Source organism: Microcebus murinus, chromosome 10 (genome assembly GCF_040939455.1).
Source record: "Microcebus murinus isolate Inina chromosome 10, M.murinus_Inina_mat1.0, whole genome shotgun sequence".
NCBI classification, from domain to species: Eukaryota; Metazoa; Chordata; class Mammalia; order Primates; family Cheirogaleidae; genus Microcebus; species Microcebus murinus.
The window spans coordinates 99,665,629-99,692,370 of NC_134113.1; the positions used below are offsets into that span (position 1 = coordinate 99,665,629).

Here is a 26,742-nt window from a genome sequence, read left to right on the forward strand (position 1 = left end):
TTGGAAGTTCTGACAAACCTCTAAGCATTAAGGGACCTGCCTGTTTCCATATGTCAAACGCAAGGTTGTACCAGGCTCCAACCTGACAGTCTGCTTCTGTATTCGTGCAGGCATCACAGCCTGTCCCTCCAAACGAACAGGGCCTTTGGGTCCCACAGGAAGGGTCTGGAGAAAACAGATCTCCAGCAAGCCTAGTGGACTCAAGAATGCAGGTCCCATCTCAGGGGGTGTGGCCATGTTTCTAATGGTGCCACTGCTGGAGCAGAGGCAGGTGAAAGAACCACAGCGGGAGAAAGGCCCAGGTGCAGAAATCCAGGTAGCACTTACCACCTGCAGGGGGCACCACCTGGTCCAGCAGCTTCATGCTGGTCCGCTTCCAGATCTTCTTGATGATGGCACGCAGCTCCTCGTTGGCTTGTTCTAGGTTCCCTGGGGGAAGGGAGATGCAAGGGTCAGCGCCATGGAGAGCCCTCCAGTGTGGTGGGTTCCTCTGAATAAAGCACGAAGCCACAGGTGGTGGCATTTGGCCCACATGTGGCCCTGACCCGTCAGTTTCTTTCTTCTTTGCTTAGTTTCTCCCCAGCTTCCTATCTCTACCCCTTCCTCCTCCTCTGTCTCTCCCTTCCTGCGCCCTTCCCTCTTGTGTCCTGTCCAGAGCCATTCCTCTTCCCTCCTGCTGGGTGTTGCTCAGGCCAGTCAGGGGTCCCTCTGCCCCACCTGGCACTCGACGCTTTTCCCTGTGGACTGTGCCTGGCCGCTGGGCAGCTCCACTGGGGCACGTGCTTGCCGGCTCAAAGATGCACTAGCCCGGCGGGGAGCAGTCGGGGTGCTCCCCATGGGAGGCATTTCTTATGGGCCTCCTAGAAGCGCCACAGAAAACATGGGTGATTGGGGGAAGAAGTCTCCCCACAAGCACTGGCTCCTTTGTGCCAACGAGGGCTCTGTCCTCCGAGTCTAACTGTGGAAGCAGAAATCAAGAGACGCTGGTCTCTGCAGTTTGGAATTTTCTCTGGGTCTACTTTCTCCTCTGGTAAAACAGACTTAATGAGGCACCCGTCTCATGAAGCCTCTGGGATCCTGGTCTCACAGTGGTGAACAGGAGGACTGAGACTGCAGCTGAACGAGGGATGTGGCAGGCAGGTTCTAAGATGTCTCCAAGATATCTGCCTGCCCCCGCCAGGCCCTGGGACCAGGAACATGATGAATTTTACTCCCATGATTAGGTTACATTACACGGCACCTATGACCTTAAAAGAGAGAGATTATCTAGGTGGCCTGACCGCATCACATGAGCCCTTTAAAAGCAGAGAGTTCCCTCCAGCTGGGAGCAGGAGAGGCGGTGAGACACAGCCGTGCTGGGAGCTGGACTGAGAAGGCATCTGCAGGGACTGGGAGTGGACCCCAGCGGACAGCTCGCAGGAAAACGGGGACCGCAGACCTACAACGGCAAGACGTGAATTCTGCTGACAACCGGAATAAGCTTGGAGGTGGCAACTCCCCCGCGGCCGAGCGCTGTCCTGAGCGTGGCCCTGTGCGGCCGGAGCAGAGAAGCCAGCCCCCCCAGAGCTGGGCCTCTACAGAACTGAGCTGACACGTAGGTGTCGTTCTAAGCCAGAGTTTGTGGCAGTTTATCATGCAGCACACAGGCGGCGAGAGGCGGATGGAACAGTGCTCGAGAGCGAGAGACTGCCTGCGTTCAGTGCCACCTCTGGCCACACGGGAGAGGAGGCAGAGGTGACAGCGCAGACAAAGCGCTGGGCTCATGAGCTCCTGGTTTGCTCATCAGATCCAAACAGCTGAGCCACAGGACAGAGGGTGTGACTGAGCACTCCTCACTTAGGCCAGATCAGCTTCTTTTGTGGGTAGGGTCGTTGGAGGTTTCTGCCCTTGAAGTGAAGAGTCCTAATCCATATACTGGTCAAATACAGCAAGTTCAAACACACTGATCTTCTCTACTGGGTTGAATAATGCCCCCCTGGAATCTCATGTCCTCATGTCTACCTGGAACCTCAGGATGCGGCCTCAGTTGGAAACAGGGTCTGCACAGATGGACTTAGTTAAGACGTGGTCACAGTGGATCGAGACCGTGTGAGGAATGAGAGGGTGCACACCAGAGGAGGCCGCAGAGCGGGGGCAGAGGAGTGGTGTGGCCTGCCTGGTGGACGCAGCGTCGCTAACCACCATCAGCAGCCAGGAGAGGAGGGGAGGGCTCTCCCCAGAGCCCCACAAAGAACCAAGCCCGCCGACACCTTAACTGTGGGCCTCTGGTCTCCCGAACTGTGAGGGAATGACTTTCTCTTATTTTCAGCCACCCAGTTTGTGATCGCTTGTTGTGGCAGACCCAGGAAATGAACACATGTTCCCAATTTTTATCAGGCCTTAATTTATTCTAAGAATGGTCTTTGTAACTGTGGACCCTCACTGACAACTGTTTCAGGTCATCTGAGTATTTCTGAGTATCTTCCTTCTGTGTTTCCAGAGAAAGGGCGGTATGAGACCCGGTGGGACTCTGGTTCTCTGAAGTAGGTGTTGATTTCTCTCCTATCCCTCCACTCTCAGAAGTCTGAAGGGGGAGGACGGATTTAATCACAAATTTAGATGTTCTCTGACCTATTTTCTAGTTGCTTCTAAGAACTTGCCTTTGTCTTCCAGCCTTAAGATTTCAACAAGTTTGTGGGGGAGTGTCTCTGACGGAGGCTCACCCTTCATGGGCGCATGGCGGGCCCTTTGGTGGCTGTTCCGAAATGCCTTTGCGTCTAATCCTTGACTTGACTGTAGCAGTTCTCACACGACTGGCTTTGCCCCCTTGCTTTGGAATTCCTATTTCTTCAAGATTGGCTCTGTGTATTTGACTATTTTTGGTGGGTTCCTCTGCATTGGTATCAGCTATTGGTATGATTTTGTTGGGATGTGGTGAGCTTTGACAATGAATCTTCAACTTTGTGGAGTCTCTCTCTCTCTGTGCATCACTCTTTTTTATTCTTCTATGGAACAAAAACTTACAACCCTTAATTTACATTGTATTATAGCATATTCACTGTAGCAGTCATTACAACATCTTCTCTCCTTGGAAAAGAAAACTCTTCCTCCTAAACATGGATGTAATAATATTCATTGTAGACAATTTGGAAAGTAACAAAACTAAAGGAAGAAGATAAAAGTCATTGCTGATTCTACCACTCAGTGATAATAATAACATATTAATAAATTTCCTTCTAATTTTTTTTTTGTTGCCCAGGCTAGAATGAGTGCCGTGGCATCAGCCTAGCTCACAGCAACCTCAAACTCCTGGGCTCAAGCAATCCTCCTGCCTCAGCCTCCCGAGTAGCTGGGACTACAGGCATGCGCCACCATGCCCGGCTAATTTTTTCTATATAAGTTGGCCAATTAATTTCTTTCTGTTTATAGTAGAGACGGGGTCTCACTCTTGCTCAGGCTGGTTTTGAACTCCTGACCTCAAGCAATCCGCCCGCCTCGGCCTCCCAGAGTGCTAGGATTACAGGTGTGAGCCACCGCGCCCAGCCTCCTTCTAATTTTTTTTGACACATGGTCTCACTCTGTCACCCAGGCTACAGAGCAGTGGCACAATCACAGTTCACTGTAACCTCAAACTCCTGGGCTCAAAGGATCCTCCCACCTCAGCCTCCCAAGAAGCTGGGACTACAGGCATATGCCACCATGCCTAGCTAATTTTTCTATTTTTAGTAGACATAGGGTCTTGTTCTTGCTCAGGCTGGTCTTGAACTCTTGAGTTCAGGCAATCCTCCCGCCTCAGTTTCCCAGAGTGCTAGGATGACAGGTGTGAGCCACCGCACCTGGCCCAAATTTTTCTTCTACATATGTGTGCATTAAATGTGTATTTAGTTTAGATATAGGCCTATTTACACCCATTTCAGATTGAGTTATTGCACTGGCTACTAATGACATTTGCTTTCTTTTTAATTTAGCAGCAGAACTTGACCTATTTTCCTTTCTTTGGGATTAGCTCATTATTTTGACATGTTTCTCGCTGGATTGGTCTTGCTGCCTTTCATTTCAGACATTTGTTATTTTTCTGGGAGGATCTAACTAAGAGAAGGTCCCTCTCTGGGTTATTCCCTGAACCATACCATCACCTATCTTTATTCTACACATGAAGTAACTGATGTAGAAACAGAATAAATGGCTCACATTCATGTTACTAGAGAGAACTGGGAGTCAGCTTCAAGCCTCCTGTCGCCCTGTCCAGGGCTCCTTCTGTTGCACCAAGGAAAACACTGACTGGCAGCCTGAGCCTCTAAAGTTAAGTGTAGGATGGGGAAAAGAAAACATGCTGGCCGGGTGTGGTGGCTCATGCCTGTAATCCTAGCACTCTGGAAGGCTGAGGTGGGAGGATCACTTGAGCTCAGGAGTTTGAAACCAGCCTGGGCAAGAGTGAGACCACGTCTCTACAAGAAATAGAGAAATTAGCTGGGGCATGGAGGCGCATGCCTGTAGTCCCAGCTTCTCAGGAGGCCGAGGCAGGAGGATTGCTTAAACGCAAGAGTTTGAGGCTACAGTGCACTATGATGACGCCACTGCACTCTAGCTGGGGCAACAGAGCAAGACTGTCTAAAACAAAATAAAAGAGAAAGAAAACATGCTACTTGTCTTATCTGTGTTTTCTCTAACTGCTCTAACCAGTGGTGAATCATCTATGCAGCTGGCTCAAAATGCAGATTCCTGAGTCTCTCTCAGAGATTCAGATTCAGTAGATCTGTGTGGCTACTTGGGATGTAGTGTTTTAAACAAGTGCCAACAGCTCATTCTAAGGCAGGTGGTCTTTTGACCACTCTCTAAGAAACACTGCAAGGGGCTAGAAGCTCTTGGAGAGAGATGGAATCGTCATAGGCACATTTTATACAGCCTTTTCACTAGAGTGGTAAGTGATAAGTGTCCTTATCAATTATAAAGAGAGATTCAGCTGCTGTTAGCCCACTAGCCCATAGGGTGCCTTTGTGCAAACTAGGAGCCCCCACCAGATGGACGCAGCCCTGAGGGCGAGTGGCCTGACTGGTGCAGCACAGGTGAGAACTTAACCTTGACCTGCTGGCTAGCTGAGCACCTGTGCTGGGCATAGCCTGCGCAGTTGTATGTGAAGACCTCCACCCTGCTCACTGCTTGTTATTATGTCCCCTTCCCAGAACGTCTTCCCAGCACAGATTCTTTTAGTTTAAAGAGAATTGAGCACTTGAGAGACCCACATATAGCCAGTATAAGTCCACCCAGATGGGGCTTGGTCCTGCTTCAGCTAACCCATCTCCTTCTGTTTTCGAACTATACCCTATGACTTCAAAATATCATCCAGAATAATTTCCAGGGGTTGAAGGAAGGCTAAAATTCAAAATAAATAAGCTAAAGGCAAGGAGGCCATTCAGCAAGCAAAGAAAACACGAGTAGGCGGAGACTCCTAGATGCTCTGGAGTGCAGCCTGGCCCTGGCTCCCTGCTGGGGTGCCAGATGGGACATGAATGTCCCAGAGCATGCTGCAGGCTGCTGAGCCTTCCTGGGTGCTCTACTAGACCTTCTGGGTGGCTTTCCAGTGCCCACGGGCACCCTTACCTTCTGTTTTGATCCTCAGGGCTGTCCTAACCAGGGCAAACAGGGTGGCATTGAACATGACTGTCCCATCGCTGTTCAGAGGCATGTTCATGGATACCAGGCGCTGCAGGGGGAGGGGCAGAGCTGGTTACAGCAGAAGGTTCTCAAGGGACCTACAGAACCACCACAACAGGAGAACACTGTGGGGAGACTCAAAACGAGTGGGTGGGTTGGGGGTGTGAAGCCTGGGGCACCAGAATGTGCTCAAAACTCTTTCCAGAGAGAATCGTGGCCTTGCCACGGGCGTCCTGGTTAGACCCCACCTCCGCAGCAGCACGGAAGCCCAGGCACTTCCCACCAGGCCAGAGGTCTGCTTAGCACACACCGTGGCCTCTGCTGGCAGTAAAGCACAGCCGCACGCAGACGCTGGCCGGGAGCCCTGGCCGTAGCCACCCCACACCCAGCCAGGGCTGAGGAGGACAGGGCGTGCTGGTAGGGGCTGCAGCATGTCCTCTCAGCACGCAGGGGCAGAAGGGCTGACGCTGACGGGACTGTGCTGCCGCTTCCCCCTTTCCCGCTCACAAGGTGCGCTCCCTGTGCTCCAGGGCGGCCGCCAGCACTTGCTGGCCGCGGTGAGAAAGCCTGGCCTGGGCTCGCCAGTGTCCACCCTGATGCCGTCCCCGAGCTCCTATGAGCTAAGTGCCCAAAGGCTGCACTTTCCTGAATGACTGGATCCTTCTGGATCTCATGGACAGTGTGAACCTTGCAGTGGCTCTACTGGAAAGCTCAGAGCCTAGTGCGTGGCCTGCCGGGCCCGTCTCGGGGTCACGTGGATGCCTCTCAGCCCCATCCAGGCTGCGCTGAAGCTAATGTAGGCTGCGCTCCCCCCAGCTCTCATGACACTAATGCACGGACTCTCTAATGGCCCTCTTGCCCCCGGGCTGGGAGTCCTCCCAGGGTGCCTGGACAGTGCTGGCAGGGCTGTCATGGGCTGGACCAGTGCTTGATCCAGGACAGCACCTGCTCGCTGGGATGTGAGGCGGGTGTGTTCTCTCTGCTGCTCCTTTAGAGGGTCTGAGGATCAGAGCTGGAAGACCCTTGAAATACAGCCTGGCTCAGGCTCACTTCTTTAGCCACATAGAAGACTATCTTCAATCCCTTTAAGGCACGTGGCCCAAGCCAGGTCCTGAGACAAATGGGCATCTCGCCTCCCACATTTTGTCTCTTGCGCCCGCGAACCCAGGTCCTCTCTTACTTTGCAAGCCACGCGGTGAGGGCACAGCTTCCCAAAGCCCAGTGGGGGCTGAATCCGCCGCAGCAGGGTCACCACATCTAGGTGTTTGATACGACCCCTGGAAAAGGAAGGGGAGGGAGGAGCAGTCAGAGGGCCATGTTCGCGGGGTCCTGAGAGGTGGAGCCCGCCCGCCGGGAACACGCTAGTGAGGCACTACTGGTCAAACTCAGCGCAGAGTTGCAGAATTGTGTGGTACAACTGCAAACCCACTCTACACGTGTTTGGATTTGACTAAACAACTTTCTGTCCATGACGTTCAAGGTGGAAGGATTTCAGTAGAGCAACGGAATTCTCAAACTGTACTTGCTGCTTCAATCAACTGACCAGCTGACCAAAAGGTATTCACTGAGCGTCAGTCAAATGCGATCGATTAATGAGGGCATAAAGCTGAGCTCGACCTGGCCCCGATCGCCCTGACTTGAGCACTTGCCAGTGCTCCTGATACTAGGACCTCCTATGCTTCCATTCAACTGAGCATGACAGTTGTTATGTTCTTGTGTTCTTGACTTAGTCGAAGGTGCCTGGCCTCTTCTCTTTGGCCCTTGACCCTTCACCCTGGGGTCCGAGGCAGTCGGCATTTCCAAACGGCCCCGGTGTTGGCCCGTCCGACCCTCTCCTGCACGCGTGGCCAGCCAACAGCCTCTCAGCCTGCGGGCTCAGGATTTCCCTCTGGGAACTTACTTGGCTTCAGGGTCATACTCTGCCCAGATTCTTTTAAATTCATCCAGGTGGTGGGGACCCAGGATCGACCAGTCCCTTGTCAGGTAGTCAAAGTTGTCCATGATGACAGCTACAAAGAGGTTGATGATCTGCAGAAACAGTCAGTACCATGAAGCACTCTACGAGGGCCACAGATGCACTCTGCTAGCCAGTGCCGTGCACGGCAGAAGCCAACATTTCTAAAGGCCAGCAGTATATCCCACCACTCCTAGAACTGGGTGTCTTGGACACCCAGTTGGACACAGCTGGACACAGCTTCCGTGAGAGCTGTGCGGGATGAGCCCACACAGGGTGGACAGCTTCCCTCCCACCAAGCCGCTGGGCAGGCCGCCCAGGATAGAGGCAGACCATACCTGCCACCTTCCCCTCACTCCACAGCAAGGTGCCAAAAAAGTATACATCCCCTCTAGGCTTCCCCATGCCCCCTTTGTCCTCTGGGACAATGCCACCATGCCGAGAGCTGAGAATGGACAAGCAAGACGCTGGCTAAGCCCACTCAGGCCCAGGGCTTTCGCCTTTATCTCAGTGTGGCTGGACATTCCAACTACCTTACTCTGCCCACGCCAGCTCCTCCGATGGGCTTCCCTGACCAGGGGCCGCAGAGATCGAGGGCTCGGGCTGCCCTGGAACTGCACACTCATCATCTGAGGCCGTGCAGCCCAACTTGGCTTACCAGGAAGGCACAGAGCATGTAGAAGCTGATGAAGTAGAAGACGGCAAAGCTGCTGCCGCAGGGAGCTTCACCTTCTGTGCTGTTGCTGGGCTCGGACTCCGGGGCACATTTCTTGCCTGGCATGCAGGCCAGCATGATGTCCTGCCAGGCCTCCCCGGTGGCACACCTGCAGGAGAGACGGAGAGCTACACCCATGCAGCCAATCCCAGGTGCCAGGGAAGCCCTCTTCCTGAATCACTAAATGAACTTGGTGTTTCTCATTCCCCGAGTGCTTGGATACCTTCACTAAATATGAAAACACAGAGCATCATTTTGAATGTTTCGAAACTTTATGTAGGCCGGGCGCGTGGCTCACGCCTGTAATCCTAGCACTCTGGGAGGCCGAGGCGGGCGGATTGCTCGAGGTCAGGAGTTCGAAGCCAGCCTGAGCAAGAGCGAGACCCCGTCTCTACTATAAATATAGAAAGAAATTAATTGGCCAACTAATATATATAGAAAAAAATTAGCCGGGCATGGTGGCGCATGCCTGTAGTCCCAGCTACTCGGGAGGCTGAGGCAGGAGGATTGCTTGAGCCCAGGAGTTTGAGGTTGCTGTGAGCTAGGCTGATGCTACGGCACTCACTCTAGCCTGTGCAACAAAGCGTCTATCTCAAAAAAAAAAAAACAAAACAAAAAAACCCTACAACTTTATGTAAATAGTAATACTATCTGTAATGCACAGTACCTTTTCTGCAAACTTGCTCTTCTTGCAGTCCATGTGAACTTTTTGGGAATTAGCCATTTCATATATTTTAGACTTAGTTCATTCATCCTAACTGCTGTATAGGAGTATACTCTATGAGCATGCCATTAAAAAAATCACCCTCCTATTAAAGGTCATTTGGGTTTTTCAAATTTTTTCTTTTTTCCTATTATAAATAACACTGCAATAAACATGCAGGTCCATGTCTCGGGGTCTGCTCAGAAGTGGAGTTGACAGTTGAAGGTACATGTCTTCATTTTATGAGGCATTCTGTGCTGTCCATGTGTTTGTCCAACTTAGACTCCTATTGTCAGTGCAGGAGAAATGTCATTGCTCTACAGACTTATCAACTCTTAGTGGTGGATTTTTAAAAATATTGCTCCTATCATGGGCATGATATGATGTTTCACTGATATTTTAATTTGGTTTTAAAATGCTTAATGGGTTGATAATTTAGATTTTATCTTCTGTTGAATTTCATGTTCATATTTTTGCTTATTTGACTCGTGGGTTATTTATCTTGTTTATTTTTAGGGTTATTTATTTATTTATTTTGAGAAGAGTCTCACTTTGTTGCCTGGGCTAGAGTGCCGTGGCGTCAGCCTAGCTCACAGCAACCTCAAACTCCTGGGCTCAAGAGATCCTCCTGCCTCAGTCTCCAGAGTAGCTGGGTCTACAGGCATGAGCCACCATGCCTGGCTAATATTTTTTATATATATATATATTTTTTTTTTAGTTGGCTAATTAATTTCTTTCTATTTATAGTAGAGACGGGATCTTGCTCTTGCTCAGGCTGGTGTCAAACTCCTGACCTTGAGCAATTTGCCCGCCTGGGCCTCCCAGAGTGCTGGGATTACAGGTGTGAGCCACCGCGTCCGGCCTAGGGTCCTTTATACATTCTTTATAGTATATACATTACAATTATCTTCTTCCTGTCTATGGCTTGTCTCTAGTTTTATTTATGGTGTATTTTAATGACTCTAAGTTTTAAATTTCAGTGTGGTCAAGTTTATGTTTTTTCCCTTGTGCTTTTTGTATTTTGTTTAAAAAATCCTTCCTATCTATTCTAGGTCATGAAGACATTCTCCTCTATGTTCTTCTAAAGGTTCTAAAGTTTTGTTTTCATGATAACTCATTAACTTGAAATTTATTTTCATATTTGATATGAGGTAGAAATATTCTTTTATCTTTTTCTGTATAGATAATCAATTTTCTTAATACTATTTATTGAATAGTACATCTGTACCTACTTATTTGACATACCTGCTCTGACATAAAGTCATATCTGCAGGTGTTGGGCATTAGGCCAACCTTTGCATTCTCCTCTGGGGGTTCTTTGTTTATCTGGGCACTGAGGAACCGTGTTGCCGTAGTTACTGTGGCTTTGCCATACGCTGCGCTCTTAGTCCCTGCAGCTTGTCCTTCAGAATTTGCCTCGGCTATTCATTTTCCTTCTGTATTCCGTGGAACCCTCAGAATCAATTTGTCAAGTCAGATGAATTCTGCTCAGAGTCTTACTGGAATTGTACTGGAATCTTGACAACTCTGTGATGCCGTCTCCCAGCCAGGAACATGGTGCACCTCTCCATTGATTTGGGCCTTGCTTAATGTCTTCAATAAAATTTCATAATTTCCCTATATGTATCTTTGTCAAATTATTGCTAGTTATCTTCTTTATTTTCTTGCACATTTAAAGAGGTATGTTTAAAAGTTGTAATTTTAAAAGTTACATCAGTTTGCTACTGACGTAGAGGGAATATAATTGACTTCATATACAGAAGATTTACTGAACTTTCTTACTAGTTTTAGCAATTTATCTGTAGCTTCTTTTGTATATTCTACATTGGCAATTAATTGTTTTGCATTTAATTTTGTTTCTTTATCTTCAATTCTTTTTTTTTTTTTTTTTTTTGAGACAAAGTCTCTCTTTGTTGCTCAGGCTAGAGTGAGTGCTGTGGCGTCAGCCTAGCTCACAGCAACCTCAAACTCCTGGGCTCAAGCAATCCTGCTGTCTCAGCCTCCTAAGTAGCTGGGACTACAGGCATGCGCCACCATGCCCAGCTAATTTTTTCTATATATATGTTATCGGCCAATTAATTTCTTTCTATTTATAGTAGAGACGGGGGTCTTGCTCTTGCTCAGGCTGGTTTTCAACTCCTGACCTCCAGCAATCTGCCCGCCTCGGCCTCCCAGAGTGCTACGATTACAGGCGTGAGCCACCGCGCCCGGCCGATCTTCATCTTCAATTCTTATCCTTTGATTTATTTTTCTCATTGCATTAGATAAAACTTATAGTATAATATTGACTAGAAAAAGTGATAGCATAAGATATCTATTATATTTACAAATTAGCTGTTATCAGTACCGGAAAGTGACATTTTTCTTTGCTAGTCTTCTACTTTACTTATTCTACCAATTGTTATATAGGGTTTTCAATTGATTTGTTTGGATTTTCTACTAGGATTAGCATGTTGTCTGCAAACAATGGTAGCTATGTGTACATATGTTCATATTTATAACTTATTGCTTTTTTCTCTTTTACTTATTAGCATTGATCTTCTATTAGTTTTATTTCTTTTTGAGACAGAGTCTCACTCTGTTGCCTGGGCTAGAGTGCCGTGGCATCAGCTTAGCTCACAGCAACCTCAAACTCCTGGGCTCAAGAGATCCTCCTGCCTCAGCCTCCCGAGTAGCTGGGGCTACAGGCATGTGCCACCATGCCCGGCTAATTTTTTCTATTTTTAAGTAGAGACGGGGTCTTGCTCTTGCTCAGGCTGGTCTTGAACTCTTGAGCTCAAGTGATCCTCCAGTCTCGGCCTCCCAGAGTGCTGGGATTACAGGTGTGAGCCATTGTGCCTGGCCCTTTCATTAGTTTTATGAGATGAGTGGGGAGGCTTTCTATCTCTTTCTGTTCCTGGAAACTTTATATAATATAGGAATGATCTATTCCTTGCTAGTTTGGTAGCCCTCATAATACAAATGTTGGATCTTGGGCCATTTTAAAGGCTAAAATTTTTACTACCTTTTCAATTTCTACTGTAATTTTTTTTTAATTTCTTAAGATAATTTTTGTAATTCCTATTTTCCTACATAAAAGCATCCAATTCACTCTCTCATTTTTAAGTATTAATACAATCATGTATTACATAATTGTAAGGATGGGGAGGTGTTCTGAGAAATGAGTTGTTAAGAGATGCTGTTGTGTGAACATCCCGGAGTGCACTTACACAAACCTAGACGGTACAGCCTGCTACACACCTGGGCTCTATATATAGAATAGCCCATTGCTTCTGGGCTACAAATCTGAACAGCCTGTTACTATGCTAAATGCTGCAGGCAACTGGAGCACATGGCAAGTATTTGTGTATCTAAGCATAGAAAAGATACAGTGAAAATACAGTATAAAAGATAAAAAACAGCACACTTATACAGAGCACTTACCATGAGTGGAGCTTGCAGGGCTGGAAGTTGCTCTGGGTGAGTCAGTGAGTGAGTGTGAAGGCCTAGAACATTGCTGTGCAGTGCTGTAGACTTTACACACACTGGACACTTAGGCTACACTAAATTTATAAAAACTATTTTTCTTTCTTCAATAATAAATTAACATTAGCTTAACTTTTTTACTTTATGAACTTTTAATTTTTTAAAAACTTTTTGATGGCTTTGTAATAACACTTAGCTTCAAACAAACATATAGCTGAAAAAATATTTTCATTCTTCATATCTTTGTTCTATAAGCTTTTCTCAATTAATTTTTTAAAAAACTTTTTTGTTAAAAACTAGGACATAAACACACACCTTAGCCGAGGCCTACACAGGGTCAGGATCATCAATATCACTGTCTTCCAAACCCATCCACATGCTGTCCCACTGGAAGGCATTCAGGGACAATGACATGCATAGAGCTGTCGTCTCCAATCATGACAGTGCCTTCTTCTGAGTACCTCCTGAAGGACCTGCCTGCAGCTGTTTTCCAGTTAACTTTTTTTCTAATAAGTAGAGGAGTATACTCCAAAATAATAATAAAAATATAGTGTAATAAATACATAAACCAGTATATAGTCATTTATTATCATTGTCAAGTATTATGTACTGCACATAATTGTATATGCTATATATACATATTATGCTATATATACATATAATTGTATATGTATATGCTATACTTGTTTTTTTTCTGAGACAGGATCTTGCTCCATTGCCCAGGCTGGAGTGCAGTGCCATCATCATAGCTCACTGTAACCTCTAACTCCTGGGCTCAAGTGATCCTGCCTCAGCCTCCTGAGTTGCTGGGACTACAGGCATGCATCACCATGCCTAGTTGATTTTTCATTTTTTGAAGAGATGGGGTCTTGCTATTTTGCCCAGGCTGGTCTCAAACTCTTGGGCTTAAGTGATTCCCCAAAGTGCTGAGATGACAGGCGTAAGCCACTACACCCAGCCGTCTGTGCTATACTTTTACATGACTGGCAGTGCAGTAGGGTGTTTACACCAGCGTCATGTGAGTAATGTGTTGCGCTACAACATTATGACAGCTATGATGTCACTAGGCAATAACAATTTTCAGCTCCACTATAATCTTATGGTGCTGCAGTTGTGTATGTAGTCCATCATCGACTGAAATGTTGTTACATAGAGCATGACTGTAGTTTGTAGTTTCAGCTGTGAGTTATTCGGAAGAGTGACTTAAATCTTTTAAGTGGATAGATTTTGGAAGCGCTATCTATTGTTTTTATGGTTAATTTTTAATTTTGTTATATTGAAGTTGGAGAAGTTTTAGAATTTGTTCTTTGTGACTTAAATCTTGGCTAATTTTTGTGAATGTTTCTGGGTGTTTAAAAAGAATGTGTGGTTTTGCAATTTATAGGGTACAAATCTATCATTAATAGGTTATATTTGGTATTGTAGTATTTAGATGTTCTTTACACTTTCTTCTGTCTTGATCTATTTGTCATTTTCTACAGGCTTATTAAATCTCCCATTGTGTGTGTGTGTGTGTGTTTATTTTCTCCTTATAGTTCTATTAGTGTCTGATTGATACATTTCCAAACTATATTATTAGGCTCATATAGTTTTATAACTGTTATATATTCTTGATGAATTATACCTTTTACCAGTGTCAAATATCTCTCTTATTCTTGTTTAATGTCTTTCAGCTGGAATTCTATTTCTTCTGATATTGTTATTACATCTGCATTGAAAGGATTATGTGGTATTCCTTTTCCATCCCTTTATTTTAATTCTCTTTAGGTTACTTTGTTTTACTGTATCTATTACAACAAGCTAGAGCTAGATTTCTTTTAATTAATTAATTTATTTTTTATTTCAGCATATTAAGGGGGTACAAATATTTAGGTTACATATATTGCCTCTGCTCCAGCCAGGTCGGAGCTTCAAGCATGCCCATTCCCTAGATGGTGTGCACTGCACCCATTAGGTGGGAATATACTCATCCTCTTCCCCCTCCTCTCACCTGCCTGACACCCAATGAATGTTACTGCTATTTGTGCATGTGTTGATCAATACCAATTTGATGGCGAGTACATGTGGTGCTTGTTTTTCCATTCTTATGATACTTCACTTAGAAAAATAGGCTTCAGCTTTATCCAGGATAATATTAATCCACTCATGTATTGATGGGCAGTTGGGTTGATTCCACATCTTTGCAATTGTGAATTGTGGTTGTACTAGTTTTCAGTCCCACCAGCAGTGTAGGAGTGTTCCTATCTCTCTGCATCCACACCAACATTTATTGTTTTGGGACTTTTTGATAAAAGCCATGCTCACTGGAGTTAAGTGATATCTCATTGTAGCTTTGATTTGCATTTCCCTAATGAATAGAGATGTTGAGCATTTTTTCGTATGTTTGTTGGCCATTAGTCTGTCTTCTTTTGACAAGTTTCTGTTCATGTCCTTTGCCCACTTTTTAATGGGGTTGTTTGATTTTTTCTTGCTGATTTTTCTGAGTTCTATATAGGTTCTATTTATCAGCCTTTTATTGAATGTGTAGCATGTGAATATTTTCTCCCATTCTGTAGGTTGTCTGTTTGCTCTTGTGATAGTTTCCTTGACTGTGCAGAAGCTTTTTAATTTGATCAGGTCCCAATTTATTTATTTTTGTTGTTGCTGTGATTGCCTTTGGGGTCTTCCTCATAAATTCTTTCCTTAGGCCAATGTCTATAAGATTTTTTCCAACATTTTCTTCTAGAATTCTTATAGTTTCATGCCTTAGGTTTAAGACTGTTATCCACTGTGAGTTGATTTTTGTGAGAGGTGAGACGTACGGATCCTGTTTCAGTTTTCTACATGTGGCTATCCAATTTTTCCAGAACCATTTATTGAATAAGGATTCTTTTCCACAGTGTATGTTTTTGTCTGTTTTGTTAAAGATTACATGGCTATATAAGGATGGTTGTATATCTGGGTTCTCAGTTCTGTTCCATTGATCTATGTCTTTGTTCTTGTGCTAGTACCATGCTGTTTTAGTTATAGAGCCTTGTGGTATAGCTTTAAGTTGATGCCTCACAATTTGTTCTTTTGCTTAAGATTGCTTTTGCTATACACGGTCTTCTCTGGTCCCATACGAAGTGTAGAATTATCTTTTCTAGATCTGCAAAAAATGATGTTGGTATTTTAATAGGGATTACATTGAACCTGTAGATAACTTTGGGCAATATAGACATTTTAACAATGTTGATTCTGATGACCCACGAGCATAGTATGGTTTTCCACCTGTTTACATCCTCTGCTATTTCCTTCCTCAGTGTTTTGTAGTTCTCCCTATAATTTCACCTCCTTAATTAAATATATTCCTAGGTATTTTATTTTCTTTGCTGCTATTGTGAAGGATATTGAGTCTTTGATTTGGTTCTCAGTTTGACTGTTGTTGGCATTTAGGAATGCTACTGATTTCTGTACATTGATTTTGTAAGCTGAGACATTGCTGAACTTGTCAATTCCAGTAGTCTCTTGGCAGAATCTTTGGTGTTTTCTAGATATAAGATCATATCTCAGTAAAGAGTGAGAGTTTGACCTCTTCTGCCCCCATTTGGATGCCCTTGATCTCCTTCTCTTGTCTGACTGCTCTGGCTAGGACTTCCAGCATTGTGTTGAATAGAAGTGATAGAGGCCAAGGTCTGGTTCCAGTTCTAAGCAGGAATGCTTTCAATTTTTCCCTGTTTAGTATGATGTTGGCTGTGGGTTTGCCATATATGGCTTTTATCATTTTAAGGTAAATCCTGTCTATGCCTATTTTGCTAAGTGTTCTTATCATAAAAGTGTGCTGAATTTTGTCAAATGCTTTTATGCATTTATTGAGATGATCATATGGTCTTTGTTTTGACTTCTATTTATGTGGTGAATTACATTTATACATTTGCATATGTTGAACCGCCCCTGCATCTCTGGGATGAAGCCCACTTGGTTGTGATGAATGATTTTTTAGATAAGCACCTGAATTCAATTTGCTAGGATATTGTTGAGAATTTTTGCATCTATATTCATAAGGTATATTGGTCTGTAGTTTTCTTTTTTTGTTCCATTCTTTCCTGGTTTTGGTATCAAGGTGATGTTGGCTTCATAAAACATGTTAGGGAGGATTCTTTCCTTCTTGATGTTGTGGAATAATTTCTGCAGGATAGGCACCAGCTCTTCTTTGTAAGTCTGGTAAAATTTGGGTGTGAAATCATCTGGTCCAAGTCTTTTCATTTTAGGAAGGTTTTTTATTGTTGCTTCAATTTCTGTACTTGAAACTGGTCTGTTTAGGAATTCTATTTCTCCTTTTTATTTTTTATTTCAGCATATTATGGGGGTACAAATGTTAAGGTTACATATATTGCTAATGCCTCTCCCACCCGCCTGACACCCAATAAATGTTATTCCTATATGTCCACTTAAGTGTTGATCCGTTAATACCAATTCACTGGTGAGTACATGTGGTGCTTGTTTTTCCACTCTTGAGATACATCACTTAGTAGAATGGGTTCCAGCTCTATCCAGGAATATATAAGAAGTGCTATATTTATATATATTATAATATATAAGAAGTGCATTGTTTCTTAAAGCTGAATAGTACTCCATGGTATACATATACCACATTTTTTAATCCACTCATGTATTGATGGGCACCTGGGTTATTTCCACACCTTTGTGATTGTGAACTGTGCTGCTATAAACATTTGAGGGCAGGTGTCCCATTTGTAGAGTGTCATTTGATCTTTTGGGTAGATGCCCAGTAGTGGAATTGCTGGATGAAATGGTAGATCTACTTGTATTGCTTTAAGGTATCTCCATATTGTTTTCCACAGAGGCTGAACCAGTTTGCAGTCCCACCAGTAGTGTAGGAGTGTTCCTATCTCTCCGCATCCATGCCAACATTTATTTTTTGGGGACTTTTTGATAAAGGCCATACTTACTGGAGATAAGTGATATCTCATTGTGATTTCGATTTGTATTTCCCTGATGATTAGAGATGTTGAGCATTTTTTCATATGTTTGTTGGCCTTTATTCTGTTTTCTTTTGAAAAACTTCTGTTCATGTCCTTTGCCCACTTTTTGATAGGGTTGTTTGATTTTTTTCCTGCTGATTTTCCTGAGTTCTGCATAGATTCTGGTTATCAGCCCTTTATTGGATGTGTAGCTTGTGAAAATTTTCTCCCATTCTGTGGGTTGTCTGTTTGCTCTCTTGACAGTTTCTTTGGCTATGCAGAACCTTTTTAATTTGATCAGGTCCCATTTATTTATTTTTGTTGCTGCTGTGATTGCCTTTGGGGTCTTTTTCATAAATTTTTTGCCTAGGCCAATGTCTAGAAGAGTATTTCCAATGTTTTCCTCTAGGATTCTAATAGTTTCACACCTAATGTTCAAGTCTGTTACCCAGTGTGAGTTGATTTTTGTGAGAGGTGAAAGGTGTGGGTCCTGTTTCAGTCTTCTGCATGTGGCTATCCAGTTTTCCCAGCACCACTTATTGAATAAGGATTCTTTTCCCCAGTGTATCTTTTTGTCTGGTTTCTCGAAGATTAGCTGGCTTTATGAGGATGGTTTTATATCTGGGTTCTCTGTTCTGTTCCACTGGTCAATGTCCCTGTTCTTGTGCCAATATCAAAATGTTTTAATTACTATATAGCCTTGTAGTATAGTTTGAAATCTGGTAAATCGATACCTCCTATTTTGTTTTTATTGCCTAGGATTGATTTTGCTATATGGGGTCTTCTGTGGTTCCATATGAAGTGTAAAATTATTTTTTCTATATCTGTGAAAAATGATGATGGCATTTTAATAGGGATTGCATTGACTCTGTAGATCACTTTGGGTAGTATAGACATTTTAACAATGTTGATTCTGCCGACCCATGAGCATGTTATATTTTTCCATCTGTTTACATCCTCTGCTATTTCTTTCTTCAGTGTTTCATAGTTCTCCCTGTAGAGGTCTTTTACCTCCTTAGTTAAATATATTCCTAGGTACTTTATTTTCTTTGTTGCTATTTTGAAGGGAATTGAGTCTTTGATTTGGTTCTCACTTGTTGTTGGAGAATATGAATGCCTCTGATTTCTGTGTATTGATTTTGTATCTTGAGACTTTACCAAATTCATTTATCAGATCAAGGAGTCTCTTGGTTGAATCCTTGGGGTTTTCTAGGTATAATATCATGTCATCAGCAAACAGTGAGAGTTTGATCTCTTCTGCTCCCATTTGGATGCCCTCAATTCTGCTCTCTTGTCTGATTGCTGTAGCAAGAACCTCCAGCACTATGTTGAATAGAAGTGGAGAGAGTGGGTAACCTTGTCTTGTTCCAGTTCTAAGTGAGAATGCTTTCAATTTTTCCCCATTCAGTATGATATTGGCTGTGGGTTTGTCATATATGGCTTGTATCAATTTTAGGTAAGTCCCGCCTATTCCTATTTTGTTGAGCGTTCTTATCATAAAAGGGTGTTGAATTTGGTCAAATGCTTTTTCTGCATCTATTGAGAGAATCCTATGGTTTTTGTTTTTGTTTCTGTTTATATGGTGAATTACATGTATAGATTTGCATATGTTGAACCTTCCCTACATCCCTGGGATGAAGCCCACTTGGTTGTGATGGATTATTTTCTTGACAAGCACCTGGATTGGATTGGCTAGGATTTTGTTGAGAATTTTTGCATCTATATTCATAAGGGATATTGGTCTATAGTTTTCTTTTTTTGTTGCATCCTTTCCTGGTTTTGGTATCAGGGTTATGTTCGCTTCATAAAATGTGTTGGGAAGGTTCCATCCTTCTCAATGTTGTGGAATAATTTCTGCAGGATAGGCACCAGTTCTTCTTTGTAGATGTGGTAAAATTCAGGTGTGAAACCATCTGGTCCAGGACTTTTCTTTTTAGGAAGGTTTTTTATTGCTGTTTCAATTTCAGTACTTGATATTGGTCCGTTCAGGAATTCTATTTCTTCCTGGTTGAGCCTAGGGAGGCTGTGTGTTTCTAAGAAATTGTCCATTTCCTCCACATTTTCCAGTTTGTGCGCACAGAGATTTTTGTAGTATTCACAAATTATATCTTGTATCTTTGTGGCATTAGTTGTCATTTCTCCTTTATTGTTCCTGATGGAGCTTATTAGAGATTTTTCTTTTCTGCTTTTCATTAGTCTAGCCAATGGTGTGTCAATTTTGTTTATTTTTTCAAAGAACCAACTTTTTGTTTTATTAATCTTCTGTATAGTTTCCCTGTTGTCAATTTTGTTTAGTTCTGATTTGATCTTAATGATTTCACTTCTTCTGCTGGGTTTGGGGTTGGTCTGTTCTTCTTTTTCCAGCTCTTTGAGACGATTCATTAGGTTGTCTATTTGTAATCTTTTCAACTTTTGTATATAGGCATTTATGGAAATAAACTTTCCTCTCAGGACTGCTTTAGCTGTGTCCCACAGGTTTTGGTAACTTGTGTCACCTTTGTCATTTAGTTCAAAGAATCTTTTGATTTCCATCTTGATTTCCTTGTTTAAGAAGTGATCATTGAGCAGAAGGTTGTTTAGTTTCCATGACTTTGTGTAGAAATGAGAACTCCTGTTACGATCAATTTCTACATTTATTCCATGTGGTCTGAAAAGAAACATGGTATAATTTCTATTTTTTAAAATTGTTTGACACGTGCTTTGTGTCCTAGGATATGGTCAATCTTAGAGAATGACCCATGAGCTGATGAGAAGAATGTATATTCAATGGTTTTGGGGTAGAATGTCCTATAAATGTCAGACAGGTCCATTTGTTCTAGAGTTCTGTTTAAGCCCATTATTTCTTTGTTGATTTTCTGTTTGGAGGATCTGTCCTGTGCTGTCAGTGGGCTGTTAAAGTCTCTGACTATTATGCTGTTGTTGTTTATCCATTTGTTTAGATCAAGTAGAGTTTGATTTATGAATCTGGATGCACCAAGGTTGGGTGCATATATATTTAGAATTGTTATGTCTTCTTGTTGAACTGTACCCTTCACCATTATATAGTGACCTTCTTTGTCTTTTATTATTATTTTTTATTTAAAAACTAAGTTATCTGTAATCAGCACTGCCATGCTAGCTTTCTTTTGGCTGTTTGCTTGAAATATTGTTCTCCGCCCCTTTACCTTTAGTCTAACTGCATCCTTGCAGGTTAGATGTATTTCCTGAAGGCAGCAGATACTTGGCTGGTGTTTTTTTTATCCATTCAGCTGCCTATATATCTTGAGTGGGGAGTTCAAGCCACTCACATTTATTAAATTTTTTTAAATTTTTTTTTTTTTTTTTTGAGACAGAGTCTCGCTTTGTTGCCCAGGCTAGAGTGAGTGCCGTGGCATCAGCCTAGCTCACAGCAACCTCAAACTCCTGGGCTCAAGTGATCCTTCTGCCTCAGCCTCCCGGGTAGCTGGGACTACAGGCATGCGCCACCATGCCCGGCTAATTTTTATATATATATCAGTTGGCCAATTAATTTCTTTCTATTTATAGTAGAGACGGGGTCTCGCTCTTGCTCAGGCTGGTTTTGAACTCCTGACCTTGAGCAATCCGCCCGCCTCGGCCTCCCAAGAGCTAGGATTACAGGCGTGAGCCACAGCGCCCGGCCCTACTCACATTTATTGAGATAACTGATAGGTGGGGCAGATTTCTGTTCATTATTTTGGGTTGAACTTCGTTGCTTTGTTTTCTCTCTTGAGCCATTGTGGTATCTGGGCTTTGATCTTTAGCTTTGAGTAGATTTATATCCATGAGTGTTTATTGTGCTGATCCATGGGTAACACTGTTTTGAGTACTTCTTGAAGGGCTGGTCTTGTCTTGGTGAATTCCCTGTCTTTGCTTATCTGAGAATGTCTTGATTTCTCCTTCATATAAAAGTTTAGTTTTGTATGGAATAAGATTCTAGGCTCAGCACTGTTCTGTTTCAGAAGAGTGAGAATGGGGCCCCAGTCTCGCCTTGCTTGTAAAGTCTCAGTAGAGAAGTCTGGCGTTATTCAGATTGGCTTTCCTTTGTATGGTACTTGCTTCTTTCGTCTTACAGCTCATAGAAGGGCCTCTTTAGTTGATATTTTGGTCAGTCTGATGACTGCATGTTGTGATGTCTTCCTGTTTCCATTGAATCTCCCAGGGGTCCTTTGAGCTTTTTGAACTTGTACCTGGAGATTTTTAGCAAGGGAAATTTTCCTCTATTATATTTTCAAATAGTTTGTCCAACCCTTGAGTGTTTTCTTCTTCCCCTTCTGGTAACCCTATGACCCTCACATTAGGTTTCTTCACATAATCCCACATCTCTTGTAGGCTTTGCTCTTTGCTCTTGTTTCTCTGCTCTATCTCTGTGATTGATTTATTTAATTGGAAGATGTTATCTTCAATCTCTGAGATTCTTTCTTCTGTTTGATCTACCCTGTTCTTGAGGCTTCCCACTGTGTTTTGTATTTCCCTGAATTGATTCTTCATTTCTAGGAGTTCAGTTACACTTTTCTTCATTGTTTCAATTTCTTTAGTGAATTTGTGTTCCAGGTCCTGGAGTCTTTTTGTGTTTTCTTTGTGGTGGTTATCCAGTTGTTCTTGCAGGTCATTGAATTTTCTTATGCTCCACGTTTGAAATTTCTCTTCTGTCATTTTGGTTGCCTGATTTTGGTTGTTGTCCGTTTCTAAGGGGCTGGTGCTCCTCTTTGGGGGTGTGGCTTCTGTTTGGTTCTTCATATTTCCAGCGTTCCTTCGCTGATTTCTTCCCATCTGGCTCAGTTGTTGCTTCTTGCGTTTAGGTTTTTGTTTGGTATTGACATGCCCTGTTTAGTCTCTGAGCTGGTAGGTGGTATTTGTGGGTGAGATTCGACCACTCCCTGTATGATGAGTCAGTAGGTACTGTGAAAAGGGTGTGCAGAATGTCCTCCCTGTCAGTAGGTGGTGCTTGCTCGGAGGAACAGGCTACACTATTGCTTTTGGGTCTTGTATCCAGTTCTTTTCCCTTGAAGAGGCACTCTAGTGCCTCAGGTGGTTGGTGGGGCCCTAGGACTTCCAGGTTTGTCCTTTTCTCCCCCTCAGTGAGGGCTGGTCTGGGTGGAGCTGGGTTGTGTAAGCCTGTCCTTAGGCACCACCAATGCTGTTAGCAGGGGTCAAAGTTCTGTTTCCTGCTTCCAGGAAAAGCTGTCAGGGAGGGGCTGGAATGGCCCTGCTCAGTCAGAAAGTCTGTGTGTGTGGGGGTGGGGCCGTCTGAGACCCGCAGTCTGTAGCGGGCCTTGCTTCTTTCCACCCTCCCCAACTCTGTGGCTTCTCCTGGGCCTCTGCCAGCAGGCTAGTCCACACGCCATCAGGCCTCCCCTGGCTGTGATGCCAGCTGGGGGGTTCCCTGCATAGGAACGCCACCTGGGCTGGGCGCACGGCCCCCCTTTGGGGGAAGTTTTATCCTCAAGGACGCTAATATGCCCCTGAAGGCACACACACCTCAGTAGGCTGTTCACGTATATCTCTTCTGTTCCCCGGACAATATAAGACCTGGGTGCACGGGATCTGGTCTGCAGGTCTGACCTCTGGGCCCCAGAATTCAAACTATATCCCCACCAGGGAGAGCAGTGCCAGTCCCAATTCACCCACGGGGAGCCCAAGCTGGGTCTATGTCTCTCAGCCTTAGGGTCTGCCCCGTTCTCCTGGGATCACCGGGCCAGCAGCACCTGGGAGGGCTGGCAGGTAGGGAGCTCACAGTCTCAGTTCCCCTCAGTCAGCTGAAGGGCCCCAAAAGGAAAGGTTCTATTCTCTGGAGGTGCCTCCAGCTGGTGGCTATATTGTCTCTCTCGGCAGCTGCGGATAGGGAAGGGGGAGGGGAGAATGAGGCAATATGGCGCCTGCCGCGCAGCTCGGGTCTGTGCACAGGGAGGTGCCCTGAGGGAGTTGGGAGCCTGGTGCCACGTCCACTACAGGCTTACCGCTCGCTAGCGGTGGCCGTCTCTGGGCTGGTGTCCACAGGTCTCTCCAACTTCTGGGGAGCCCACCGGCAGTCCAAGATGCAAGAGAGGGGAAAGTTAACCGCTGCACCTACCCTTGCCACTGGTCTCCAGGCTACTCAGGATGTCTCTGTGTCCAGTTCTCCTCTGTTACCTACTCTCGTGGAGTCTCCTGTGGTCTCAGGTACCCTTCCTTCCGACCCTCCTCTGATGTAGGCTCGTCTGCTTGCTTTTTTCTTCTAATTTCTCCTAGCATCTGCCTTTTCTGCAGAGACACTCTGTCTGGCGGTGTTTCTCGTCCACCATTTTCTATCTCTATTTCTTCCTGATTGAGCCTAGGGAGGCTATGTGTTTTTATGAATTTGTCCATTTCTTCCACATTTTCAAGTTTATGTGCATAGAGATTTTTATAGTATTCATAGATATTTTGTGTTTCTGTGATTTTAGTTGTAATTTCTCCTTTTTCATTCCTGATTGAACTTATTAGAGTCCTTTCTTTTCTGCTTCTCATTAATCTAGCAAGCCAACATTAGAGTATCTCTTTTAATAGAGAAATTTAACTCATTTAATTTTTTAGTAATGATTAATATCTTTCTTATTCCTGCCATCTTATTTTATCGTTCTAATTTCGATGGTTAATGTTTTATTTTATTTTATTTATTTGCTACTTTTGCTTTTCCTTCCCTTTGATGAATTGCTAAGGCCTTTTTGGTCCACTTTTTTCCTCTAATGGTTTGGTATGTACACATTCCATTTCTATTTTCCTAATGGTTGACCTTTAAATATTTAACATCTGTACTTATACACACTTTTCACTTAGTTATGTATAGAGTTAATCACTATCCATTTCTTCTCCCTAAACAAGAGAAGAATCTTACTTCCTACTTTGTTGAGATAATATGGGATTTTACTTCCAAATTGTTATCAATCTTTTGGACATTTTCCCTTAACAATTACTTAGACTTACTCTAATTTCTTTGTTCATAACTCATCACTATATACTTTGTATTTTTTAAATTCATATTATTACTCTGCTCATTTTGTTTCTTGATTCATTTTTCACTCTGTGGAAAAACATCCTTGTGTAATTGCTTCAAGGAAGGGTTATATGGAGAAGCAAACTTTCTGGGTTCTTATACTTCTGGAAATGTCTTCATTTTGCTTTGCTACTTCAACGCTGATTAGATTGCATATAGGAGTCTAGTTTTAAAAATATATTTTACTCATAATTTTAAACATATTGTTTTCTAGTATACACTTTTATTGATGAGAGGTCTAATGCTAATCGATGCTTTTGAAAGTAATTCACTTTTCCTCTTTGGCAATACCACTTATTTAAGAAACTGTCCTTTCTCCACTTTGTGTTCTTGGCATGTTTCTCAAAAATCAATTGATTATAAATGAATGTATTTATTTACGGGCTCTTGATCCTGTTCTATTGGACAATGTATCTGTTTTTATGCTAGTACCATGCTGTTTTGGTTGTTATAGCTTTGAAATAGACATCAGGTAGTGTGATACCTCTACCTTTGTTCTTTTTACTCAAGATTGCTTTGGCTGCTTAGGGTCTTTTGTGGTTCCACTCAAATTTTAAGATTTTTTTCTATTTCTGAGAAAAATAACATTTGAATTTTGATACAAATTGCATTGAATTTATACATCACTTTGGGTAGTATGGACATTTAACAATACTAATTCTTACAATCTATGAACATGGGATACCTTTTCATTTATTTGGGTTGCCAATTATTTCTTTCGTCAATGTTTTATTTAGTAGTTTTCAGTATATAGATTTTTCACCTTCTTAGGTAAATTTACTCCTAGGTATTTTATTTTGCTTTTGATGTTATTCTGAATGGCATTGATTTCTTAAATTCTTTTTCAGATAGTTCATTGTTAGTGTAAAGAAACACTACTTATTTTTGTTTGTTGATTTTGTATCCTGCAACTTTAGTGAACTTGTTTATCAGTTCTAACAGGTTTTTTTTTTTTTTTTTGGTAGAGTCTTAAGGGTTTTCTATATATAAGTTCATGTCACTGGCAAACAGACACAATTTCACTTTTTCCTTTCCTATTTTGATGCTTTTTTTTTTTTTTTTTTTTGAGACAGAGTCTCACTTTGTTGTCCAGGCTAGAGTGAGTGCCGTGGCGTCAGCCTAGCTCACAGCAACCTCAAACTCCTGGGCTCGAGTGATCCTTCTGCCTCAGCCTCCCGAGTAGCTGGGACTACAGGCATGCGCCACCATGCCCGGCTAATTTTTTATATATATATCAGTTGGCCAATTAATTTCTTTCTATTTATAGTAGAGACGGGGTCCCGCTCTTGCTCAGGCTGGTTTTGAACTCCTGACCTTGAGCAATCCGCCCGCCTCGGCCTCCCAAGAGCTAGGATTACAGGCGTGAGCCACAGCGCCCGGCCTATTTTGATGCTTTTTATTTCTTTTACTTGTCTAATTGCTCTGGCTAGAACTTCCAGTACTATGTTGAATAGAAGTGGTAAAACCAGGCACCATCTTGTCTTGTTCCTAATCTTAGAGGAAAAGCTTTCAACTTTTACCCACTGAGTATGATGTCAGCTTTTGGCTTGTCATATATGGCCTTTATTGTGTTGTGGTGCATTCCTTCTATACCTAATTTGTTGAGAGTTTTATCATGAAGGAATGTTGAACTTTGTCACATGCTTTTTCTGAATCTATTGAGATAATCACATGGTTTTTGTTCATCCTGTCAATGTGGTACATCCTATTTATGGATTTGTGTATGTTTAACCATCCTTGCATCCAGGTTTAAATTCCACTTGATCATGGTGAATAATCCTTTTAACGTGCTGTTGAATTCAGTTTGCTAGTATTTTGTTGAGGAATTTTGCTTTTATGTTCACCATGGATACTGGGCTGTAATTTTCAAATTTTATAGTGTCCTTGTTTGGCTTTGGTATCAGGGTAATGCTGGCCTCATAAAATGAGTTGAAAAGTATTCCTTCCTTTTCATTGTTTTGGACTTTTCTCCTCTTTGTAACTTCTAGGATATTTTCTTTATTCTCTTTATTCTTGGTATTCTAAAGAGTCATCACAATGTGTCTAGCTAAGGGTCTTTTTGATTAACATATTCTGCACTTAGTAGGCCATTTCAATCTGAATGCTCATCTCTTTATTTAAAATTTTATTTGATCATTCCTTTATTTCATTCTCTCCATTCCTCCTGTTCTGTCTGAAATTTCTATTACACCGATGGGATCTGTCTAGCTCTAAGTCTTAACTTTTATTTCATATTTTCTATTTCTTTGGCCTTTTGGCTCTATGAGAGAATCCCCTGCTTGATCTTTCAGCTCATTAGTTCACTCTTCAGCTGTG

General features: G+C 43.1%; 1 protein-coding gene across 7 annotated transcripts in view; it reads right to left on the reverse strand.

Moving 5' to 3' along the window:
* Positions 1-26,742, reverse strand: part of CACNA1C (calcium voltage-gated channel subunit alpha1 C) — a 613,935-nt gene that overhangs the window by 20,749 nt on the left and 566,444 nt on the right. For all 7 annotated transcript variants that reach the window (XM_076007801.1, XM_076007799.1, XM_076007800.1 and 4 more), the window contains 5 exons: positions 8,247-8,412; positions 7,535-7,662; positions 6,815-6,911; positions 5,581-5,683; positions 328-429 (listed from right to left, as the gene is read on the reverse strand). In XM_076007801.1, the coding sequence (XP_075863916.1) occupies positions 328-429; positions 5,581-5,683; positions 6,815-6,911; positions 7,535-7,662; positions 8,247-8,412 (596 nt within the window). The remainder of the gene's footprint in view (positions 1-327; positions 430-5,580; positions 5,684-6,814; positions 6,912-7,534; positions 7,663-8,246; positions 8,413-26,742) is intronic.